The 25966-nt window shown below is 35.8% G+C and overlaps 2 protein-coding genes across 2 annotated transcripts; both read right to left on the bottom strand.

The window, feature by feature from the left end:
* Window positions 1-3034: 3034 nt before the first annotated feature.
* Window positions 3035-4601, bottom strand: LOC132304390 (large ribosomal subunit protein eL37). Its single transcript, XM_059802045.1, has 4 exons — window positions 4519-4601; window positions 4279-4414; window positions 3353-3454; window positions 3035-3256 (listed from the first exon to the last, which is right to left on the bottom strand). Exons 1-4 carry the CDS (start codon window positions 4519-4521, stop codon window positions 3210-3212), a joined length of 288 nt encoding a protein of 95 aa, XP_059658028.1. The 5' UTR covers window positions 4522-4601; the 3' UTR covers window positions 3035-3209.
* Window positions 4602-9452: 4851 nt separating this feature from the next.
* On the bottom strand, window positions 9453-13933 carry LOC132304391 (indole-3-pyruvate monooxygenase YUCCA6-like). The gene is made up of 4 exons (XM_059802046.1): window positions 12722-13933; window positions 11614-11862; window positions 10413-10535; window positions 9453-10293 (listed from the first exon to the last, which is right to left on the bottom strand). The coding sequence occupies exons 1-4, from the start codon at window positions 13391-13393 to the stop codon at window positions 10081-10083; spliced, it is 1257 nt and encodes a 418-aa protein (XP_059658029.1). The 5' UTR covers window positions 13394-13933; the 3' UTR covers window positions 9453-10080.
* Between the last annotated feature and the right edge of the window lie 12033 nt (window positions 13934-25966).

Genomic DNA, 25966 nt, shown 5'->3' on the forward strand with positions numbered 1-25966 from the left:
TAAAGCAACAGTCTAAACTATAAAGCTAATCAAATGGTATAAGATAAAGACCTAACTGACTAATCACACATTCCCCATAAACAAACCAAACTAGATGCTACTCATGACTACACAATGGTCACTCTTCCATTCCAAGAAGAGTAAACATATAGATTTGCACATAGGTCTAAAAACTTCAAATCCAACATCTGATTAGAGGTTGAAACAATAACAAATACTGAAATCAGAAGTACTCCAGTACTGAACCTGAAAAGATAATTAATTTGTTTAATGTTATGATTCTTATCCATGGAAAAGTGCTAAAAATTCACGGTGATAAAAGTTTAGCTCTTGATTTTGGCAGCTTTCATACATTCTCTCATAAGCGTAAAGTTCAAAACTACACTGTCCATGACAACACTCAACACTCCAGCTTAAAGAACTGTTAGATCACATTTAGACACAGAAGGAAAAGCCGAATGCTTAATCTCTAAAGTGGTACTCAATCTCAAAAGAGCATTCCTGCAAAGGTTCAGCTAGTACAAATGTAAAACAACAGCAAACCCTTTTCCCAACTATTAGACAGATGTCTGGAGATATTGCAAAAGCTTAGAACACGATCATTTCACCAAATTCAACAATATCTACTTACCGGAGGGGAAAATAAGTTAAAACAGATCAGACCAACATCACATAAACACATCTGAAACAACATTTAGACACTGATCACGGTAAATAAAATAGCAGATGTAAAGCAATTACCACAGCTATCATAATTGTCAAATAACAACACATCTACCAGAAGGTTTGATCAGCAGTCTGAAACCTGAATCTGCTCCCCCAAGTAAACAATATCAACAATTTAACAAAATAAGAATCCTAGTCCCATGTATAATGGAGCTAAAACACAACCTATAACTAAAGATAAAGGTGAGCAGATTGAAATGTCTGAATAATTGATTGATTAACATCAATGGTTCAAACTATAACTTAAGATAAAGGCGAGCTACGTGAAGTGTCTGAATAATTGATTGATTATAGCATCAATGGTTCTACAATTACTAAATTGTCTTTTTATTTATTTATTTATTTATATAATACATGACGTTGACACTTGTTACATATTCCAGATTCCATATGCAACCATACTGTCTTGAATAATTCAAAACACCATCAACAAGGAAATAGAATATTAATGAAGCTTATAGATAGAAACATATCAATGGAGCTGTTGTGACTCACTTGCTCATTAACTATGCAAAGCCAATCATTTAATAACAAGGAAATAGAATATCAACGAAGCTTATAGATAGACAAATCAAATAAGTAAATTTACTAGGGAATAAAAGGAAAAAAAATTCTGTCAGTTCTCACAAGCAACCTTCAAGCTCAGTGCATAAAGGACAAAGTTAAAATAATATATGCACCTCAGATCCCATTTCTTAAACTCAATGTTCTTTGACCCCATCCATGTTTATGTTGATACTGTTTTTTTAGTATTGGCTCGCACAACAGTGGTAAGTAAAGCCTTGTTTAAACTGTAATCACTCCCAAGTCCTGACTCATACAATTACCATAGGCCCACCAAGGGAAATGTTCCATCACTTTTGTTAGAATAACTCAACAATATTCTATGGTCTCCTTTCCAGGACCTCATAAAGATTCAAACCCTTCTAAGCATGTTTGAGTAAGATGAGTAATGTACCAAATATTTCACTTGGTGTTGAGAGTCTTGGGACAATTTTCATCAGTTTATGGCCAGTTGAATTACTCACTATTAATGATGGAGACTCCACCAAAAACTCTACACTACGGTTGAGACAACATCCAAGCGCTATAAGAAATAAGGGCAAGGCTCCACTCTCGTATTCAAGTGTATCCAATTCTTTCACATATGGATTATAGTTGCAACCATGATGGCCCCATTCCCCAACATGAATTTGGATAAAAATTGATGTCACGTGTGAGAACACAGTTTATCAAAATCAAGGGTTGAAATAGGGCTGTGATGGCATTGATGACAATCCACATATGATAATTGATAAGTTGATAACATGATACAAGATTCTTTTCAAGGGGAAAAACTATCCATCGTTATGATAATCCATTTATAATTGCACATCAGCATTTAAGATTTTGTCTGAGTTAAACCCCCAAAAATCTCAAATATCTTGCTTTATCTTCTATCATTCTTTCTGCTATACCTTGATTATAGTAATAACAAGATAAGTTCACAACATGCTACAAGAATCCATCTCAACCGAGAACTGCCCATTTTTTACGACTATCCATTTTTGCCTCATCTTTTATCATTCTCTTCGTAATTATCTACACTTAAGACCAAACTTGGCTGAGCTAATCTCATTATCTTGCTTTCATCACTTTAGCTACCAAACTGCAAGGAAGGCCCGGGTCCTTTTGTAAGAATTCCCCTAAAAATTCAGGTACATATATGTTTCACAGTGAATATTACTTGATTACCAAAAGGCTTACCTCTCTTTCCCCAAATGGGAGGTTGAGTATTTAAGTCCCAGTAGGGACATGTGGATAATGATTTTTGGTGGGGGGGAGGTTTGCTTTAAGTTTCCAAAAAAAAAAAAAAAAATTATATTACCTAATTAGGTAATCAAAGCAAAATCCATATTACCACGACCATATATTGCCCTATTAAAAAAAATTAAATTACTATCATGACAAAGTAAAAATAACACGCTCAGCTTGGATGCAATATCGAGCACACACTCAGTAAAAATGTCAGGCACTTGGTCTTCAAACTTCACAAATGGAGCATAAATTTCTTTCGTGGCTATCTTTTCATGAAACAAAATGTTCTTCAATAATAAGTTAAGGTGACTTTTTTTGCTAAATGAAAACCGGATTAGAGGCAATGTGAGTTGCTGCTTGATTATCACATAACATTCCCATGGGATGAGAGCCCTCAAGTCACTGACCAAAATGACAAATGAGAGACTCAGTGTGACATTAATTTAGTCAAGCTTAAGGTGCTAAGGTACACCATAATACTATGGAGAAATATATAGAATGGAACAAGAAATAAAAAGTAACTATCCTCCATTATCAAAATAAAGTAAAATTCATTTGAATCCTTCAAAATAACAAATCGCTTGCCACTAACAATAAGTAGCGTTCAACAGACAGTTCAAAACTTTTTGTTCTTCCAAAATCCCAGACAATCAAACATAAATGGACTGAAATTTTCCTCTCAAACCTTAAGAGGCTGCAGCAGCTCCCTTCTTCCTTGGTGCTGCTTCAGTGCCTAAACAAAAAATAAATAAATAAATCGATCAATCCAACCAAAAGAGCAATCAGCTAATTAAATAAAAGCAGACATAGAGATGCATAAATGGTTTACCTTCCCTGAAGTTACTTTTGAACCTGCGGGGAACATGACGCATATACCTCATACGACCGGTCCCTGTGGTCTTCCTTCGGATTGCCTTCACGCTCCAATTATCTAAACCAAACTCAATATGATAAAAATTAGCAAAATGGACATGCTTTTTGCATGAAAGGTGAAATCAAATATCATATTCTTTAATCTGCAAAGTTCAGATGCTAAAGACAAAGAGAAAGATATATCAGATATATACACTATATAGAAGCTCTATCACATCAATTTTTAGATTGACTGGTATGAGGTAAATAAGGAAAATCATGAATCAAGCGTGTCACAAGTAAAATGTACAAAACAAATACCTCAAGCAGCAAGTGATTCATAATAAGTGAAAAAAAAAAAAAAAAAAAAAAAAAAAAAAAAAAAAACTTAAATTTAGCATGACCCAAAAATTAGTGCAAAACTAATAGCAATTGGACATTAAAAGAGAAGAGATAAATGAATTAGTTATCCTAATGATATGATTTAATTCTAATGGTGAAAAAATTACCACCAATTAGGTTGCCAAGAAAATATAGGAAAAACAAAATAAAAAAACTGAGCTTTATTATATTTGTAGTTTTCATTCCCGGCAAAAACAAAAACAGAGAAAAATGAAATATAGGTTCTACTCGATTCTGCTGAATTATTTAAACATAAATAATAAAAATTCATATGTAATAAAAAAAATTCGGCTTTTGAAATTTAATTTGTTCCCTTTTTCTTACATTTTCCACAAACAAGACAAAGCATTGGTAAAATAGCAAAACAAAACCAAATAAAAGCTGAATCTAAACAGTATATTACATATAAGAACAAATAATTGAAGTTAATTAGTCAAATAACAGCCACGAATAAGTGAATCGTAGATAGATAGATGAGAGAGAGACAGAGAGGGAGCTCACATTTTCTGACCCGGGCAGCAGGAAAGGCACAAGCTGAGCAACGGCTCTTCTGGAGATGGAAGCTACGGCGTCCACATCTCACACACAGTGTGTGAGTCTTGTTCCTCCTCTTACCAAAGCTTCCTGTTCCTTTTCCCTGTAAAAATTCAGTACTACATCAGTATATATTATACGTATATATCATATATGCAAGTTTTCCAACAGATCTGAGGCAACAAAGCAGTAGAATGGAGAGAGTACCATCTCTTTGAGGCGGAAAAACCCTCTCTAGTCAGAAAATTTTGATAAGTTAAAATCGTTAGCTTATTTATAGTCGACAGGCAGAGTGAATTAGGGTTTCTTAAGGAGTGTTTGGTTACATGGAAAAGATCCGTGGCCCTCTTGAATACTTCGGGTGGCCAGGATGAACCCGTGGGTCACTAAATCGGATCCTTGACAATAGTTCAATGGTTCTTTTGTTCATTTTAGTTAGTTATGTAAATAAATAAATAAACATGTGTGGTTTAAAGACTTCTTTATTTTTAATTTAATGCAAATATCCCCTGTCCCCAAAAAAGAATCATAATACCTTCTTATTAGTAAAATGAAATAAATCAAAGGACCAAATAATCCAACGGTATTATTTCTTCCTTCTTAAAGGATAGATCGGTGTTCGAAATTCGGTGGAGGTACGGTGTGTGTAATTGTTTTAACTTTCAAAAAAAAAAAAAATAATAATAATATTTAAAAACATATAAAATTACCATTTTGGACAATTTTTAAACTCTCTCACACACATAAACGGACCCATAATCTCTTAAATCTCATCCCTAACACCAAATCATATTTTTAGTTTGTTTGAAATTATATTTTACGAAATAACCTCTTTTCTTATAAAGAAGAGATAAATGGTTCAAATCTCATAACGAACATTTGTAGATTGAGAAATTCTTGATTTATTTCACGTAATGAAATTGAACTAAAGATTGGTTCAAGGACTTGAACTGAAATAAACTCTAAAAGTGTCTCAAATTGATGATGTAAAATTGTTTCAAGCAAGAAAAAAAGTTTATATCTCCTTTGAATTTTCTTCTTATTGCTGCAATATAGACCATGAAATCCTTGTAAAATGAACAAAAATAACGCACTCTCAAAAAATAAAAAATTACAAAAACCAAAACTTAAATCCAAATTTAAAAGAGAAAAAGATGGGAGAGATAATTCCAAATAGTAATTTACTTGGGACCAAATTTATTTGCCATCTCCATGAAGGCTACCTCATTTATTTTTTTATTTTTTATTTTTTCTTTTTCTTTTTTATTTTTTTTTTGGAAAAAAATATACAAAAGAAACTTGGAGCATACCCCAAGGCCCAACAGCAATAGGCCCAATGGCCAACCCGGGAATAGAAAAGAGCAAGAAAATAAAGCCCAACTGGGAACATCAATGAAGTTACTCGTCAAAGTGTCCCCCATTTTGTTTTGATACGAGATTGAATGATGCGAAATGCATTAATCATTTAAAAATAAAAAATAAAAGAAAAAAAAGGAAGAATATGCATAATCACATGCAAATCATGTGCTTATAATTAAAGTTTTAAGTGGTAAAATTGTAATTGAGAATCTTTTGATCCTTATTCCCTCATTTATCCTTTTTTTTAAACGATTGTGCATGCAATGATTTGCTAATGTAATAATACTAAGTAATTATTCTTTCTTGTTCTTTATCAGAAAAATTGAGAGGAAAGTAATAAAAATAAAAAAAAATTGAGAGAAAAGTAATAAAAAAAAAAAATTGAGAGGAAAGTGAAAAACAATACTCTTGAAGCATGATTAATAATTATAATGACACGGATGACACGAAATAATGGATCAATATAATACCCAAATTCAGTATATAGTTTGAGGCTTTGTTTAGTTAAGTGACATTCACACCACTTTTTTTTTTTTTTTTTTTTTTTTTTCTTTTTTTTTTCCTTTTTTTTTTTTGTTTTAGCATTTGCACTTTTAAATTTAAAATAAAATAAATTTTCATTCTCTTTCATGAATAAGATAATAAAGTATTATAATATTTTTTCATTTAGTTTAACAAAAAAAATGAGTGTAGTTATTTTTTAAAAAAAAATTGAGTGTGAATATCACCACTTTATATATATATTTTTTACTTTGGTATAATTATATATATGTTGAAGATGGTTGCTTTAAACAAGTAAATTAGAGTCTGCTTGGTTTATAATTATAGAAATAATTTTTTGTTCTCAATAAATTGAAAATATAAAAATGTACAAAAAAATTATGAAGGCCAACAAAAAAATAAAAAAAAAGCATGACAAAACAAACAAGAAAACAAATTACAAGATGTCTTGAAGACTAATCCCCATTACATCCATAACCTCTCACAAAATACACTTAGCTAATTCCATAGAATCACACAATTTATCATTATGCAACTTCTCATTTATTTCTTTCCAAATAAAATATAAAACTGCAGTAAATAATATCCTCGCTAATTTATTGCCTTTTCCTTGAAACCTTAGAATAAAGATTATTGCAAAATTCTGAACCTCATCAACCCGTTGTAAGTTCCAAGCACAAATATCAGAAATCCTCATCCACACCTGCCATGTATACTCATAGCTACAAAACATATGATCCAATGATTCCACACTTCTGTAACACAAATAACATCTAGAAACTAAGGAAATACTTCTGGATTGCAGAAAAGTATGCTGAGGTATAGCATTCTGCAATATATATATCTTTATAAAATTATAATAAATTATTATCTGAAAATATTTTTTTATTTTTAAAATTTTTAAAAATTATTTTCAGAATTATAACTTTACATTCCACTATTTTTCATATGTATCCAGCTAAGACATTCCACGTCAGACATTTCATAGAATTATCAAAATTAGGTCAAGCCCCAATCATTAATTTGGGCTGTTTGATGGATGACCATTATTTTGTTCAAAAATAAACTGCCCCCAACCATTCGATTGGATGTTGACTTCTACCTATCGGTTCAGAAGGCCAAGAGAGTGGTCCAAAAGAATAGTTATACACATACTACCCACAGATATCAATCAAACCGTTCAGATATTCAATTTTTTGGACCACTTGCAGTAAAAGCTCTCTCATCTCCATCGATTTGGATGGTCCTAATCGATTGGTATGTGCACCATGTGTGCATAAGAGGATGTCCTAAAAATTCCTACCATGACCATTGCCAAATCCAATAGTCAGGTCTTTTTCATGTATTAAAACGACGTCATTTTAATGTATAAATAACACTCATTATTTATCATTTTAGACGCAACACATATAATATTATTGCCAAATCCAGTAGTCCGGTCTTTTTCGTGCATTAAAACGACGTCATTTTAATGCATAAATAACACTCACTGTTTATCATTTTAGACGCAACACATAATATTATTATATCAAGAACGCAACATTATTAGTACAATGCATGTAATGTATATTTTTGATGTAATGGTGTTGTATTTATGATAGAGGAGGAAATTGAATAGTCCATAGGGTAGTTCATTAACAATTAGTAGAGTAATTGGCGTCAACAAACAGATAAGAGTACTTGAGATGTAATCAATTACAAAATTTAGAAGTGAGAGTTTAAATATTGAAATTCAAATCAACTACAAAATTAAGAAGTGAGAGCTCAAATATTGAAATTCAAATCTGGGATAAAACTACTGGGAAGTTGTAACGGACTCAAAAAACTTAACTAGAAAAGCAGACTTACACCAATCCAAAAAAGTATGAATAATTTAGTCCACTTCATTAATTACTTAATTTATACATCTTGTTACTATTTTATCAACGAAGATTGTTTGCAGTATAAAAAACGGTGCCATTCTGAATTGTTGCGGACCAATCTCCATCCTATTATTTAAATAATGGTGTTGATGTCATATATACAATACTTGGACGAGCTTACAGTAAATACGCACATATATGAACAACCCTCTCCAAACCAAGATGATTTTCTATTATAATAAAGACTTCGCATAATTTTCCTCTATCCTCTCCATTAATACCACCCCGTATTTATTTTTAAAGAGAAATGACCATATATATATATAGAGGCTCTCTCTCAGCCATTTTCCAACAAAGATTGCTTCATTTGATTGAGGGTGTAACCTAATGTCATCTCTTTTATCTTTCAAAATAAACTAAAAATTAGCTTACCCTTTTAACAAAAAAAGAGAATAAAGTAAGAATTTAAATTCTATGACACGAAGAATCTATGTCAATCCCCTAACTTCCATTCTATCCATGTTGGCAAATTCAGGCTTGTAGATTCAACATCTATATCAATTTTCTATATATATACACAAACATTTCTGTTGGCACTTAACCTAAAGTAACACACAACTCTAAAATGCTCCTTATAAAAAGCCCTTTTTTTTGGTTGGTGTTTCAAACCAATACCATGTGATGGAACAAGTATTTTTAGTGGTTGATTTGGAATCTGAAAAGTCAATTTTTTTTTCCTCTTAGCATTTTAATGGTTATTATGGCCGGATAAACATGCAATCAAAAACTGAGACCACTTGACCCATCAATTGGGCACTTTTATGTTGCCAAAGTGGTTTGATGCTTAGAAATTGAGTCCACATGGCTCCTTTTTCCTTATTTGGGTAGGGTACTCTTTCTAGGTTAAATGAATTTCTCTACCGCTTGCCTTTTCAAGTAACCCTAAAGGCAAGAATCATGACCTTCGTATATGCTCATGCATTATCTATAAAAAGTCATCTGAGATCAATCTCATTCAATAAATTAATGAAATTAGATAAATGTGACTATTGATAGCACTTCTCGACTTCTCGTTACCATACATTTTATTAGATACGTACACATCAGTATATGAACCGAATTCGAAACTTGTGGATGATTTGACAAAGGGAAAATGTTGATTGAATAAAGCACTTGTTCAAGACTTGCTGGCTTGACCATGGAACTTCAATGTGACAAAAATTAGACTAATTAATTTATTGTAATTGAGATGGATCTTATAAAAAAGTTCCCATTTCAGATTTGAATTGGCATATTTAATTGACTGATTAAAATTTGTGGTCCAGACTCCTACTTGCAGTGAAATGATTTCAACAAAAGATCGAAATGCTAGAAGTCAAAAAAAAAATTGTTAATGCTCCAGAAATCATATAGCAGAAGTTTGGTACAGAAGTTCCACTGTCAAATTTTAATTAGAATTCATGTATCCTTAAAAGTCACCCTCCATACAAGCCCCAAAACTGGAAAATCATCAAGAGTACAAGACTAACACATATTGTTATACCCTCAAGTCTCACCCCATCCCAAATCCCATGTAAATTATAGGTTAATCACAATCAAATCTCAATCTGCAAGCAAATCCCAAACACAGGTCCCATAGATTAGTCAGGACGAATCCCCGAACACCCTGGTTATCGAAAAAAAAAAAAAAAACCCAGCTAGGTAGCTACAACATGGCCCCTTCTTTTATCTCTCTAAAAGTCATACCTAACAATTAGAGCAAAATGGCAATGTACAACAGATGTACAGATGTAGTTGATGAGGTCCCCCATCTTTCTTTTTCTCTCTCATATCCTCCTTCCAAGGCCTGCATGGTGTCAATGAAAAGATAGCACTCTTCTCAGTCTAGCACTCTTTTACTTTTCTTCTTTTCCCTCAATTGGAGTACTAGCTAGCCACTGATCTTAATTGGTACCGACATTGTTGTGCCAATGGCTACACCAATTGCAATCATCTCTAGCAGGCAGCTTCAATCAAATATGTGGTTCTAACTCAACCAAAATCGTTGTTATGGCATAAGTGAGCCCGCGAAGGCTGTTGAATGCTTTGTCTCAGCTTTCCAACACCTTTCAACGTCTTCTGCTATCCTTTTAGCATCCATTGACGCGCCAAGCAAGCCTTTCTTAGTGAACCCCACCGCGTATAGCCCACACTCGCCTTTCCAACCATTTGGAAATGGCCTCCGGGGTAGGCCATCCTCCTCCGAAAACATCTCTCTATCCTGGGGACACAATTCAAGCAATTTCTCTCTTTTTAAGTTGTTTGTAAGAAGACATAAGATATCCTTGAGAATCAAGATACAAAAAAGGAAAAGAAAAAGGAACATGAAAAGAGGGGTACCTTCAGCCAAAATGGTACATTGCTTTTGTAACCGGTTGCTAAGATGATTGCATCAAAATTTTCCTTTATCCCACCCACAAACTCAACGGTGTGACGCGTCAATCGTCGAATTCCTGGACAGACCTACTCCAATAATAACAAATCTAGTATGAGAATAAAGAAATTGATCAAGGAGAAACAAGAAAATGAGTAAAGATGATATTTCAAATATTATGAAAATATCACAAAAAATAAAACGAAGTATGTTTTCAGATGTATATCCATTTGAAGAATTGACCTTCTTCTTTCAGAAGCAAACAAAGGTCACCAAAATGTCAAAAGAAAGCACAAAAAAGATATTGAATAACACTACTACGAAAAAACTCATGATTTTTTTTTTTTTTTTTAGGTAATTAAATAGGGTTAAGATATACTCCATTGAATAAGAGAAACTCATGGTTGTTTTGACTAAAGAGGAGTAGTTTATCACAGTTTAACCAATTATTTTCCAACAAATTAACATTATAGGATCCATTTGTATACATAGAATTAAAGTTGGAAATGCAGGAATAAAATATTGTATAAATATACAATTTTATATATCAAACTAATGAAAATGGTTATACATACAAGAAAATCCTCTTAATCCCCTTTCGGTTTGATCAGTTAAGGATCTTAAATGAAATAAGCAAAACCTTCCTTCAAGTTTTCAAGTCTGAGAAAGTTGAAGAAATCCAATTGCGGGTAATAAAACTTAATCTCAAATGGGAGCTTAGCAATCCTTTGAACTCTTCAAATGACCATATGATTGAAGAAAGCACATCAAGAATTTGTTGTGCTTGGAGTTATTTTGTGTTGGATTATATGAGTTTGGGTATATATTGTTTGGAAAAGAAAAGGAAAAACTTAGCTTGGGTTTTAGGAAATTTCTATGTCCATCTTCAAATTTGGAATGCCTTCATTGATAAATTTAGCATACAAATTGAGAAAAACTTGTCCCTTAGTTTTTGGTAATGAATTTTGAGTTTCAATTTTACCAAGTATAGGAACTTATAGATTGATCAAATGATGATTAAATCAATGCGAAATTTATCATGTACACAATCAAACACTCAAAAGTTGCAAATTGGTAAAGGGAAAGGAACTAAAAAGTGATGTGATTAGCATATAGGGCAAGAAACAAAAAGTGACGTGATTAGCATATAAAATCATGAAGTAGTACCTTGATGTCTCCACTTTTGATCTTGGCCAGGGTCCCCACGTCCAACACCGGCGTCTTCCCTGACAAGTTCTTGAGCTCGAGGGGGCCCAGCCGTGGCCGGGGGAGGCCAAACCGGGCAGTGTCACCGAGGAGGAGCCTCGAGGAAATGAGCAAGAAGCGATCGACAAGGTGCATGGGCAACCACTTGAGCAACCACATGGACAGCCCAAAAGTTGATCTTCCTAGCATCTCTCGTGGTAGGACATGTACCTTCAAAAATCATCAAACACACTAAGAAAAGGTCACACAAAAAAGGGGATTAATGGGGGGACTATAGAGAGAGAGAGAGAGAAAAAAGGACCCAAAAAGATGAGTGTGAGTGACACTACACCCTCATGACTTGCCCTTCTGGAGAAGGGCTGTAACTTGCTCAAAGGACATGACTGGAATCCATATAGTAAAAGGTCCTTTACAGAGAGAAAATCTTATGTAGTATCATGTGTCATTATGAAATAAAATCCCAACTTTCTGTCCAACATGCGCATGCTTGAGAATCCCAAAAAAGTGAAATTAAAAAAAAAAAAATTCCGGTCTATCAATACATAAATTACACACACCAACACAGATTATGATTAACTTTGATAAAAATGTTGGAACTTGCACTACAATAAACTGAACAGTTGCAAAAATGTCATAAAATTGCAAAGAGTGAAAATGGGTACCAATCAAAATGAAAAAAAACAAACTGTATTTTTTCCGTTTTTAAATCAATCTAAACAAAATTGAACTGCTATTATATAAAATAATAAAAAAAAAACTTAGTAAATAAAAATTGTAACAATGAGAAAACCTTAATGGGTTTTTTTTATATGTAAATAAAAATTGCTTCGAGTTTTACCCAACAGGGGTTTGTTTTTTATATAATGATTTTTCAAAGAAATGAACTTAGAAATTCGAAACTGTTGCTTATTAATTGGGAATTCATTTTGCTTTACCTTTCCCAAAAAAAATTCGGAATTCAAAGATGAAGGGACAAGAAAACATAAAAGGAAAAAAAAAATTTAATGGTTTTTGATTTAGTGGAGAGAGAGGGTAGAGAGAGAGAGAGAGATGGTTGAAGTGTTCTTACTTTATCTCTAACCACAATGGAAGGGTTAGCATCATGATTGCAGAGATCCAAACACACTTCCATTCCTGAATTCCCACAACCAACAACCAAAACCCTCTTCCCTCGAAACGCATCACCACTCTTATACAAGCTTGTATGCACTATAGGCCCACCAAACTCCTCCTTCCCATCAATCTCCGGCACCACCGCCTCCGCATTCTCACCGGTCGCAACCACCAACCACCTGCACACATACTCCCTCTCCTCCTCCCCCTTCAATCCCACGCTCCTCACGCGCCAAAACCCGAGCTTCCCATCAAACTCCGCGCACTCCACCGACCGGTTAAACACCGGCCTAATATCAAACCTCTCCGAGAACTGTTCCAAGTACTTTGTGAACTGCTGTTTGGTGGGATAAGTTGGGAAGTCTTCAGGGAAAGGCATGAGTGGAAGCTCACAGAATTGCTTTGGAAGATGAAGCCGTAGACGATCATAGCTCTTGAGCTGCCATAGAGAAGCTATACAGTTCTCTCTCTCTAGAATTATACTTGGTACACCTCTCTCTTTCAGACATGCCGCCACGGCGAGGCCTGAGGGTCCAGCCCCAACGATGACCGGACCGGGGACACACACTCGTCTCGGAGACTTCATATCATGAGCTCTTTTGCCTTCTAGCTCTCTGAGATAGTCCATGGACACAGTGCAAGCTCAAAAATAATGAAAACAAATTATAACTATATATATATATATAGCTTGAGCTCTATGCTTCAAAACTGATTGGGTTGATGAGATAGAGGAAACTGAGGACACCCATTAGCCAAAACAAGGTGTTTTTGATTTTGAGAAGATCAAGAGGTTAAGAGCTTTGTATGTGTGTGTATTGATGCTCTTTTTTCTCTCAGTATAAGTAAAAATTGGGAGAGATTAGGATGAGATTAAATCTCATATCCGGAGTGAGACTTGGCAATATTAGGGGATTCCTTAATTGGTGGGGGTGGATTAAGAGGTTCTTATCCACTTGTGAGAATGAGCTTTTTTTTTTTTTTGAATCTGTGTGTTGTTCAATGGAGAGGAATAACCGAAGGAAGGAGCGAAGGCCACGGGCTTAAATCAGCATTCATTCAATCGAGAGAGAGAGAGAGAGATGGTGATATGTCAATATATATATTCCTTTTGTTCATAGGAGAGTATTGAATTGAACTAGCTCTATATATGAGGGGAAGGCCAACTGGTGAAAGGGAGTAATGCAAGAGTGGGACATATCAATATATATAAATAATTACATATACATATACATATACATATATAATGCGTATATGTGTTTATTAGGAAAAAACAATAACGGGGTTCTCCCTTTATGGATTGTTAGACTGTGAGGTCAGTCTAAGGGTTCAATAATTGTTGGATTGTGATTTTGATGTCATATACTTTTGGTACGCATCTGAGAAAACATATTTAAGTATTAACAAATTTTGGTATCAAATATTGGATTTGTGGCTCAAATTCTTGAAGATTGTTATTCTAAAGAAGTCGGGCTAGTCCAACTATTACGGGCTGGTCACACTTTCTCAGCGTAGAAGATAATGAAACTATTCTGTTTTGAAAGACCGAAGACTTGTGGAGCAAGGTTGTAAATCTGGGAAGAAAGTTGTGGCATATTAAGCTATTATTTTGGAGTTTGAGACACTATAAATAGAGATGGGAGAGGGGTGGTGAGTGTTATGATGAGAAGGGAGAGTATAATATTAATTCTCAATTGTAAAGATGTAGTCTCAAGAGTGTGATGAGTAAGAGTGAGTGGAGTTTTGATACCTGATTATGTTCTCTTCCTTTATACATAATATTGACACGTCTCACTCCATCAACGTAGCCCTAGAGTTGGATGAATCGTGTAAATTATAGTATTATACGTGGATGTGTATGATTGTTATTTTAATATATGTTTGTGTGATGATGAATAAGGGATTTAACTCTCAACAACAACCAACCCTTGAGTGGGTTGGAGAGAGTTAATATCCCTAACGTCAACTGTGAACTCCAGTAAACTGAGGCCTTGGATGGCCCAACGAGCAATCGAGTAAAAGGACGAATTCTATTACATCACTCCGATAATTAATTATCTGGAGGCATTGGAGGTGGACCATTGCATGCAGGTAATGAGATTCATTCACTGGCTAGTTCTAAGCAAATTTCCTTGCTAATCGATCTCAATGTTTAGAAATGGAAGCAATAATTGATTGTAGAATAATGGATTGTGTTGAAGAAGTGTTCTTAAAAGTTCTATTATTTATTTCGCACCATATATGGTAGATTGTGGATGACAAGGCCACTATTCAAATCCCAATTTTAGGGTTTTCTTAAATTGTATATAACTCCAAATCGGGGAGACAAATTCACATTCAAAGAATAGGTATGAATAACTTTCAGGCTTGGATGAAAAAATGGGACACGAGTTGGGGATGTGAAGGTAGACTATGTTTTTCAAATCTAGGGGAGGGAGTTTTGATTGAACAACAATCCAAAGGAGAAATTTTTGTTTGGACATATGTAACTATTGATTTTCAAACTAAATGAAAACATGGTACCTAGGGAGAGTGATGATATAAGAAGGATATGGTGTGTTTCATAAAAAACTACCCTGAAGGGGAGGCAACCCATTGGATTGAGTCACTAGAGCTTTGGTTGGGAGAGGGGAGGTTTGTCAACTCAAGTATGGTGGATGTTAATGATGAGGGGAATGACCATGAAGCATAATTAATGAAGTTACTAACAGGTTAATTGATTATGTACCCCATTGGCAATGTACTTTCTTTTGTGAATTATAGGATAATAAGGTCATTATTAAACCAATTATGTGTCTAAAATATAGTATTGGAGCCATTACCAATTACATTCCTAATCAATTGTCTTGCAAGCGGTTTAAGTTGTAAGATTTTCCTCCAGCTCCATGAGCAAAAGTGAGAAATTTTCATTGCATGTCCAAAAGTTGTAAGCTTTAAGCATGTATGATTTTCTCCATTAAACCCAAATTATGTGATGGCCTTTTGTCTTTAGATCCCAAATGTAACATAAAATGGTTGCCTTGTTAGAGATTTCTAGATTGGGCAATCCTAGCCCACCCTTTTAGGCATTCAAATTAAGGCCCAAGAACCTCTAGCACCCATTTCTTAAGATTTGTCTCGAACCATAGGAATTTTTTGAGTAAAACATTTAGATTAGTTATTACCAGTAAATTTGAGTGGACAAAATGACTGATTTGGAATAGATGAATGCTTGTATAGTTTGTTTCACTCCCTTCATTCATTCCACTTTTAGTGCTGAAAGTTCTCTTTATTGAGGCGTTGAAGAACCTGAAGGAAGGGGTTATCCTTGTCTTTTAACAGTCGCCTGATTAATAAAAGGGCCGATTACGGATTCGGTCAGTGCCAAGGATAGTTTAGCTATCCAACCCTTTGGGTCGAAAAACTTTAGCATGCCCCTAAACAAAAAAAAGCCAAACAATTTGGCACGCCCGGTGGGACACCGGAAGTGTCTAAATTCAACATTTATCTATGGCATTTACTCGGTCTCAGTGGCAAAATTTGCCCGAGAAACAGCCTCAATATCAGGAATACGGGGCTGAACTCGAAGTGAATCAACAGCTCAGCATTAGGAACAAACAGCTAAAATGGAAGTGAATCAACAACCAAGTAATCAGATGTTGGTTGAGAATGTTAACAACTTAGTGTAACTGATGGAAATTACCAGCCGTACCTTTCATGGAACACTAGAGCCAATCCATAACACATTGGCTAATTTGAATGATTCTTTGACCGTCCTATCAACAAAGTTTGATCAAAACCTTATGGTACGGTCGAATACTACAGATACTTTGTTACATGCACAACAACAAGTTCCATCGCCTTTTGGGATTCAACAGAATTATTACCAACAACAGCGGTAAGGGTTTCAACCCCTTCTATAGTCGTTGCATGGATAATATTAACCCCAGGCTAATCAACCACAATATCAAATACCAGCGAAGTATCAACCAATCGGAGGGGCAATTAGAATGTGAATTGACGACCACTTAATCCGATTTATTAACACCAACCGCAGGTATGTCAGCCCCATGAGGGGCGAGATAATTTTAATGCTGGTTTTAATTTTCCACGGCCTCAGCCTCAGGTGTCATATGTGCCTCTGCCTTAGGTGTTGTATGTACCTCAACCTCAGGTGCCTCAGCCTTATATGTATCAGTCTCAAGCACAACAGCCAAATCATCAACCCCTTATGGCTGATAGAGATCAATTGGCTAATTTAATTCAAGAAACTTATGGACCAACCCCAAGAAGAGTTGATCGTCTTACATATAGGAAGCCATATTTGGATTATATAGACCGATATAAGTTTCCAAGAGGTTATAAAGTTCCCGATTTCATTGCCTTTTTGGGAGAAAACTCCATTTCGACCATAGAACATATTGGTTGGTTTACCATTCAATGTGGTAAGGCTGGATCAAATGAATTTTTAAAATTAAGGTTATTTGCTAATTCCCTTACATGGACGGCATTTTCTTGGTATATAAGTTTACTGGCAAATTCGGTCTATACTTGATAGCAATTGGAAGAAATGTTTCATACCAAAATTTATAAGACTTAACTAGATGTGTTAATGGCTAACTTATCTAGGTTGTCCCAAATGCTCGGAAAGACGGTTGAAGCCTTTATTGGAAGGTTTAAAAGAGCGAGACATAAATGTCGAGTAGCCCTTCCAGAAACTGAATATGTGAGTCTAGCCTTGAATGGTTTAGACTTTGAATTACGAAAGAAATTTGAGGGAATGCAATTTTGGGACTTATTCCAACTAGCCTCTAGTGCTGCAAGATATGAAAAGGTCCTGAAAAAAGAACAAGATAGAAGAAATGCCTCTAGGGTACCTATTACAGGGACCCAAATTATGAAATTAATGTGACAAAGGCGTCGAATAATAATTATGTCAAAGATCCTACTTATGAGATTCATTTGACAGAGGCTGAAATTAGCATTGAAGTTAATGCTGCAGAACTAATAAGTATCAAGTTGTACATATGTCAAGCGTTGAAAAAGCCTTTAGAAGGGGGTAATGGTGTTCAGGTGTTGAATTCAATAACCAAAAGGGCACCGGCTGAAAAATAATATAATTTTGAACCAAGGCTTACTTGGCCTTGGGGGGCAACTCGTTCGGCCCTAAGAAGCCCCAAGAGGCCGAAAGAATTTCCGTTCGATTCTGGAGGACAAATTAGAATTTTCCACAACTTAGGGTACCAAAGAATAATCGATTAGTTAGATCGATTAAAATTATGGGTTGTTGATTGATAACCAAACGTGTAAGTTTTGGTTGAAATTATAAATTATTTGGTGCTGGAATTGGATATTAACTAGAGGTTGAAAACAATTAACCTCTACACAATTAAGTTTTGCACATAAAACCATTTATTTGTTACTTTGGTGGTGATGTATTATCAGCACCTTACTCGGTTAAGTGCTCAAAATGATCTTATGATGAATATGTCGTCGCCAGAAAGTGGCTGGAAGAATGCCAACAAGCAAAATAAAGAGAGGCTGATGGCACCAATGTGCTGATCGGAAAAAATGATTGAATGACTGTCAAAAGATAAGGGGGTGATTAGCATTATGAATGGTCGAATAAAGAGCAATCGATCACTATTTAAATTGTGATCCATCATATCAGCTCTTTAAAATTTTGGTCTACCCTCATTTCAAAGAGTTGTGGGGGCATTATTTGTACCTTAAAATAAAATTTTATTTTTTATTGGCCACGTAGCTATTTGCACTATATGTTAATATTCAATTTTATGAGTATGTGACAGAAACTAAGAAGACTCATAATGCAATAAGACTTGTGGTGGAAGTTTGCTAAATAATGATTGATCATGTGGACAATATTTTATTGGTATATGCAAGACTTATCTTTGGAACACATGGTACAAGCTGATTGGAGAGATATAATTTATTTAGTATATATTCTTCAAAAGAGGAGTTGCAGTTGAGTTTTTCCCACGTAGAGAAAAAACAATTATCAAGTCAAAAGATCGTTATATGGAAGAGCCTGTGAAACATGTGTCTTTGGATAAGTTTCAGACAAGTTTGAATTCAAAAGGGGTGCAACTGTTATCAACCGTTGCTGGACTTTTCTATAAATAACGCTGGATGGCTGTGTGAAAATGGTCCCCGACCATAACAAGATTTCATTCTCTGCAATTTACTTAGTCATTTTACTTAGTCTTTCATTTGCATTGTACTTATTTTCTTCGGAATTTTACTTAGCCTTTCCTTTGTAATGTACTTCTTTTTGTAGGAGTAGTATTAAAATCCAACACTTCTTGTACTTTGTATGAGAATCCTACTTATGAAATAAAAGTCAGACTCTTGGCTTCAGTCCTGTGATACCCCTGGGATCCGAGACACGGGTTGATCAGGCCCAAGCCCAAACCTGAGGGAAATATCAAACAACTAATATGTAATACGAACACAGATGACAAAATGAATTTAATAAATAAAGTTTAAGCTGGAAGAAACTAAAAGTAAAATCCTTTATAATTAACTACTTAGAATCTGATAATCCAAAACTCCATCAGTTTAACAACTCGGGAATCCATCTCTAGTGGACCCCTAATAAAAATCCCAAACTGAATGAAAGTAAAAACTGAAAATAAAATCCAAATCTAATATTTGGAAAGAAGTCCTATGTCGTCGGTAGAATGGAAGATCGTCTTTGCTCAGTACGAACAAGCTCTAGACTGGAAATGTCCGATACCTGAAAAAATGATGAGTGGGTCAGGCCCACATGCAAGTTCTATACTACTACTACCCAAGCAGAGACCCGATACGCATGTACATCCTAACCAATCCAACAATAGCTAATAGTCCGTAGATAAATATATATATATAATCACACTACAGGACTCTCACTGGACTACAGGCCCATCTCAACCTGACTAGTAGGCACCATGCGAAAACGCACCCAAAGGTGGGCATGACTACTTACTCCTAGCAGGGCACACATCCAACCATCATAGCCAGCTATGCATCCCAATGCATATACGCTCCCTAACCAACGACTCTGAAACTCAGGCTCATATCGTGGCATCATAAAAATATATTTAAATTCCATTCCAAACCAAAGTGTCATTCAATTATTTATTGATCTGACACAGAAGACAGGTAGGACTTAACTTTTGTAGTTAATCCATCCCTTATTCCAGAGTAGGTAGGACTTAGCATTTTTAAGCTAATCCCCCCAGTATGTCACCGTCCCATACCGGTGCATACAAAAACATCCATCCAGAATTCATAATATATATATGACAGCATAACATATCAATATCAACATACCCAATCATAAGCATAACAAGAATGTTTAACTAACATGCTTGTTCAATACATCCAGTACCTGATTCTCTAACAAATTTTAAATGCAGAGAATAAATATAACCATCCTGTAACTCACAATAAGCATAATAATAACATTAACAGTATTTACATGCTTACTTGTAATTACTCCACAACATCCCACAAGATGACATAAACAATTGTTTTGGTAACCATCAACTAGTTCCTCATTAAGTATTAACTGAATTTATATTAGTTAGTAGGCTTAATCCCATACTCCTATTATATGATTTACATATCAAACTCCTAATTCAATTGCTAAATTAAAATTAAACAACTTGAATCATCCGCACAAGACAACCATGTAAACTTTCTTAACAGTTTCATAACGTCCCTTCTACTAACCTTCTATGGTATAATATGTATTTTCATGCCTTCTGAAGTTTTAGTAGAATTTAAACATCACTGAGAACCTCTAATTAAACTCTCAGTTGCCCCTGGAAACCCATTAACCCAAGCACAGTAGCTAGCAGTCTCGCAGAAAACCAAAAAAAATGAAAACCCACAAAGGAGGCGGCTCCACTTAAAATGAAAACCCACAAAGGAGCCGGCTCCACCCAAAGTGGAGCCGCCTCCACTACCAAGTAAAGCCGGCTCTACTACAAAGTAGAGCCTGCTCCACTTTTTAATTGAGCCTGCTCTACTTGAAATAGAGCAGGCTCCTTCCCCTGTGCGTCGCTTTTCCAATTCCGGCGGTGTCCGGCTGTGTTGATCCTCCAAACCAAATTTCTTGCTGATTAAAATTAAGTCCTTGGGTGTTCAAAAGTTAATTAACTTCCTTGATTAATAATCACATTCAGTGGGAACAAGAATTAAACAAAATAATTTAAAAACGATTAACATGCACCTAAAAGAAAACATGTTGTTCAACTTCTTCTCCAACTCTGGCAACTTTGTTCCTCCAACCCAAGTTTCTTGTTGATTTAAAACTAAGTCCTAGGGGTATTCCAGAGTAATTTAAATTCATCATTCACTAATTGAATTCAATTGGAACAAGAGTTACACAAAACAGCTCCTAAGTGGATTAAAATCCATACAAGAACACATACTGTTTCAGGTATCTAGCCCTGCGTCCCAGATTAATTTTAAGATTTCCCATTATGTTTTAGAACTATTAAAATTCTTAATCCATCAATTTACATCATTAAAATCATGAATTAAGTAAAACAAAACAGTAAAACAACAACACTGTAAAACAAACAATTTAACAGATCATAAACATATGTTTATTAAACAATGCAAGCATGCGAATCAGATTTGTTTTAATCCTTATTTCATCCTGAGATTGTGTTAGGGATGCAAAGAACACAGGTCAAAGAGATAGAGCTAGTTATAAAACTTGCCTGTGAGACTCGGTTCAGAAATCTCAACGTCTTTCTTCTAAGTTTTCCCGGCGCCCCTTTAGTTTTCCTCCTCTCTATTTCTTCTTTCTCCACAACGTGGTTAGGGTTCTAAACCCTTGACAGCCTTATACAGATATATTTATAGGTTTATAAGTTTACACAAAACCCTAGTTTAATTTAAACCCTAAACTAAATTCTTAGTCGGCCCATATGAAACCTAATTAATGCTTAATTATGTCGGCTACATACGTGACTTCTAAAACCAAATCCCTTAATTAATCCTACTAACATAAAACTCTATTTATAGAAAATCCATTTATACTAAATTAAATCATTTAACAATTAATTCAATTTCAAGAAAAATAATTAATTCTATTTAAAGAAAACAATTACATCCAATAATTAAAACCCAATTAAATAAACAATTAAATAAAATAATCAAATAAAAACAAGTCATTTAAATAATTCATAATGAAATCAACAAATTCATAACTAAATCAATAAAACACAATTTAAATAATTAAATAAATTTCAGAATTATCCTTGTTAAATTAGGGGTATTACATTTTTTCCCCCTAACAACAGGAATTCCGTCATCGGAATTCGTTCTTACCTTCTTCCCGTAATTCAGGAAATTGCGAGCGAATGACGTCCTTCCGTTCCAAAGTAGGCTCAGCCTCATTGTGATGACTCCACTGGATACGAACTCAAAAAAAAAAAAACCTTATTACAAAGGATTTGATTTCGACGGTCAACAATACGACATGGTGGCTCTAAATAAGTTGCATCCGGCTGCAACTCAATTTCTCCAACATCGATATGCTGATACCGATCCTCATCTCACAGAAATTTCTGCAACATGGACACATGGAACACGTTGTGAACGCGATCCAAGTTATTCGGAAGTGCCAACTGATAAACCACAGCTCCCACTCAATCCGTAATCATGAATGGACTGACAAACTACGGAGACAACTTCCCTTTCTTCCTAAAGCGCATAACACCCTTCATAGGAGATACTTTGAGAAGAACCTGATCCCCAACCCGAAACTCCAAAGCACGAGTGCGACGATCAGCATAACTCTTCTGCCTACTTTGGGCAGTACGCATGCGATCTCGTACAAGAACAATCTTTTCAGAAGTATCCCTGATGAATTCAAGACCCAAGAATCTGCTCTCACCAGCCTCTATCCAACAACAGGCGATAAACACGGTCCGCTGTATAACGCCTCAAATGGTGCCATCCTAATAGTCTTTTGAAAACTATTGTTATAAGCCAACTCCACAAGTGGCAAATATTCCTCCCAGTGGCCCTTGAAATCCAGAACACACGACCGAAGCATATCTTCCATAATCTGATTCACCCTCTCAGTCTGTCCGTCAGTCTGAGGATGATAAGCAGTACTAAGGTGTAACTCTGTACCTAAAGCCTGCTGAAAACTCTTCCAAAATCCAGATACAAAGCTCGAATCCCTGTCCGATATAATAGACAATGGAATGCCATGTAGCTTCACAATCTCTGAAATGTAAAGCCTCGCCAACTGCTCCGAAGTGTAGTCAGTGCAAATAGGCAAGAAATGAGCTGACTTGGTCAACCTATCCACAATGACCTATATGGAATTATGCCCCTTGAAAGAATTTGGCAACCCTTCCACAAAATCCATAGATATGCTCTCCCATTTCCACTCCGGAATTGGTAGTGGCTGTAGAGCTCCTGGCGGCCTCTGATGATCAATCTTAACCATCTGACAAGTACTACACTGAGAAACAAAAAGAGCAATGTCCCTCTTCATACCTGCCCACCAAAACTGCCGCTTCTTATCTTGATACATCTTATCGCCTCCTGGATGAACAGAGAACTCAGAGTGGTGAGTCTCAGTCATCACATCCTTCCTCAAATCATCAGCAGAAGGTACTACTATACGCCCCTTGTACCTCAAACCTCCGTCAGCCCCAACATAGTAAAATGGAACCTCTCCAGAAGCTATCTCTGCAACCTTGTCAATACAATGCTGATCCGTGAGTTGTGCTTGTAAAACCTTACGAATGATGGAAGGTGTAACCACCATGCAAGCCATAAAAGCATCCGATAACTCATCCACACTCTTCAAAGCATTCCACTCAGTAATGAATAGAGCAGAAAGACTACCAACAGGTCGGCGACTGAGTGCATCCGCCACTACATTCGCTTTCCCTGGATGGTACTGTATAGAAAAATGATAGTCTTTTACAAACTCCAACCACCTGTGCTGTCTCATATTCAGCTCCCGCTGAGTGAACAAGTACTGCAGACTCTTGTGATCAGTGAATAATCTGAAGGAATCACCTAACAGATAATGCCTCCAAATACGCAAGGCAAAGATCACTGCTGCCAACTCCAAATCATGTGTTGGATAATTAAGCTCATGAGGCTTAAGTTTCCGAAATCCATAAGAAATCGGTCGCTCTTCCTGCATCAATACACATCCAAGACCCTGCAACGAAGCATCCGTGTAAACAAGATACTCTATCCCGCTCTGCGGAGTAGCCAGAACCGGTGCAGAAGTCAGTTTCCTTTTCAGCTCATTAAAAGCTCGCTGACAGTGTTCATCCCACACGAACTGTACACCCTTCTTGGTCAGATGAGTGAGTGGTCCTGCTATCTTGGAGAACCCCTGGATGAATCGCCTGTAATATTCTGCCAGACCGAGAAAACTCCGAATCTCAGCAGGTGATGTAGGCTGTCCCCACTCAACCACCGCTGAAACCTTGGCTGGATCCACTGCTATCCCCTTTTCTGACACCACGTGACCCAAAAATTTCACCTCCCGCTGCCAAAATTCACACTTCTCGAACTTGGCATATAACTGGTGCTCACGAAGCGTCTGCAAGACTATGCGAAGATGTCTAGCATGATCGTCCTCCGACAGAGAATAGATCAAGATGTCATCAATAAAGATAATAACAAACTGATCCAAATAAGCCCGGAAGACTTTATTCATTAAGTCCATGAATACTGCAGGTGCATTAGTCGTCCCAAACGGCATAACACGAAACTCATAAGAACCATATCTCATGAGAAATGCTGTCTTAGGAACATCCTGCTCCCTAACCCTCAGCTGATGATACCCAGAACGTAGATCAATCTTGGAGAAGTATGTGGCTCCCCTTAATTGATCAAACAAGTCATCCATCCTGGGCAAAGGATACTTGTTACGAATCGTAACCTTGTTCAACTCCCTGTAATTTATACACAGACGAAGCGAACCATTATTTTTCTTCATAAACAGAACCGGTGCTCCCCAAGGTGATGTACTCCTATGAATAAAACCCTGGCTGAGTAACTGCTGAATCTGATCCCTCAGTTCTCTCATCTCCACAGGTGCCATCCTATAGGGTGCCCTAGCAATAGGCGCAGTGCCTGGAGCTAAGTCTATCACAAAATCAATCTCTCGACTAGGTGGCAACCCTAGAATCTCCTGAAATACATCCGGAAAATCCTGTACAATCAATATGTTATCCAATGGCACAGTAATCCCCTCCTCATTTTCCCCCTCCACATGGAACAAATAGGTGCTACCGCCCCCTTTAGAACGTGGCATAGCTACTACATACATATCCTGACCAGGTATGGTAAAAATAATAGATCTATCAAAACAATCAACTTGAGCATGGTAGTGAGATAACCAATCCATCCCAAGTATCACATCATAAGTGTGCATGTCCAGGACCAATAGATTGGCTAGAAATCTGAGTCTGCCAATATCTAGTGTCACAGGCCCATCACTCTCATGTAAAATGGCAATATTGCCCAACAATATAGAAATATCCTGAGGTCTACTACATACGTGTGTCACCAACCAATCCGTGAAAATTCCCTTCATCCATTCCACTTTTAGGGGTATTACAAGTCCTATCTAGTTTTATTTTCTAAGTCTATTGGAATAGATGAATGCTTGTGTAGTTTGTTTTACTCCCTTCATCCATTCCACTTTTAGTGCTGAAAGTCCTCTTTATTAAGGTGTTGAAGAATAAGAAGGAAGGGTTATCTTCGCCTTTTAGCAGTCGCTTGATTAACAAAAGGGGCGATTACGAATTCGGTCAGCGCCAATGATAGTTTGGCTATCTAACCTCTTAAGTCGAAAGACTCTGGCACGCCCCTACAAAAATAAATAAAAAATGAGCCAAACACATGTGTAAAGTATTCTATTAAATTTTAAGTATTCTATTAAATCTTCTTGTAGGCACTCTTTGAATTCAATCATGGAAAGATTCCATTCCTCAGGGCTACCATGTATTTCATTAAACAATGAATGGATTATTTGGTTTCATAGAAGACAGATAGATTAACTTTTTTTTGGATTCCACATTATCCAAATCCTACCTAGCTAAGAGAATTAGTAGTGATGAATAATAAGCCAATTTTTTTGTAATTTTTTATTTTTTTGGATTAGTCTAACATTGTTCAGGGTAACTATAGCTTCAATGATTAAAAGTATATCCTTTTGCTC

The sequence above is a fragment of the Cornus florida genome, unplaced genomic scaffold (assembly GCF_030987335.1).
Source record: "Cornus florida cultivar Cherokee Brave unplaced genomic scaffold, ASM3098733v1 CherokeeBrave_3.0.0_Hap2_Chr04, whole genome shotgun sequence".
NCBI classification, from domain to species: Eukaryota; Viridiplantae; Streptophyta; class Magnoliopsida; order Cornales; family Cornaceae; genus Cornus; species Cornus florida.

Excerpts from the sequence above, each read along its gene's own strand:
- LOC132304390 (XM_059802045.1), bottom strand. Across the intron at positions 3,455-4,278 it reads TGCTGCCCGGGTCAGAAAAT|ATAATTGGAGCGTGAAGGCA; the intron begins GTGAGCTCCCTC and ends AGTTTGGTTTAG. Across the intron at positions 3,257-3,352 it reads CAAAAGTAACTTCAGGGAAG|GCACTGAAGCAGCACCAAGG; the intron begins GTAAACCATTTA and ends TTTTTTGTTTAG.
- LOC132304391 (XM_059802046.1), bottom strand. The coding sequence starts at position 13,393 with ATGGACTATCTCAGAGAGCTAGAAGGCAAAAGAGCTCATGATATGAAG. Across the intron at positions 10,536-11,613 it reads TCAAAAGTGGAGACATCAAG|GTCTGTCCAGGAATTCGACG; the intron begins GTACTACTTCAT and ends TTATTGGAGTAG. Across the intron at positions 10,294-10,412 it reads ATGTACCATTTTGGCTGAAG|GATAGAGAGATGTTTTCGGA; the intron begins GTACCCCTCTTT and ends TTGTGTCCCCAG.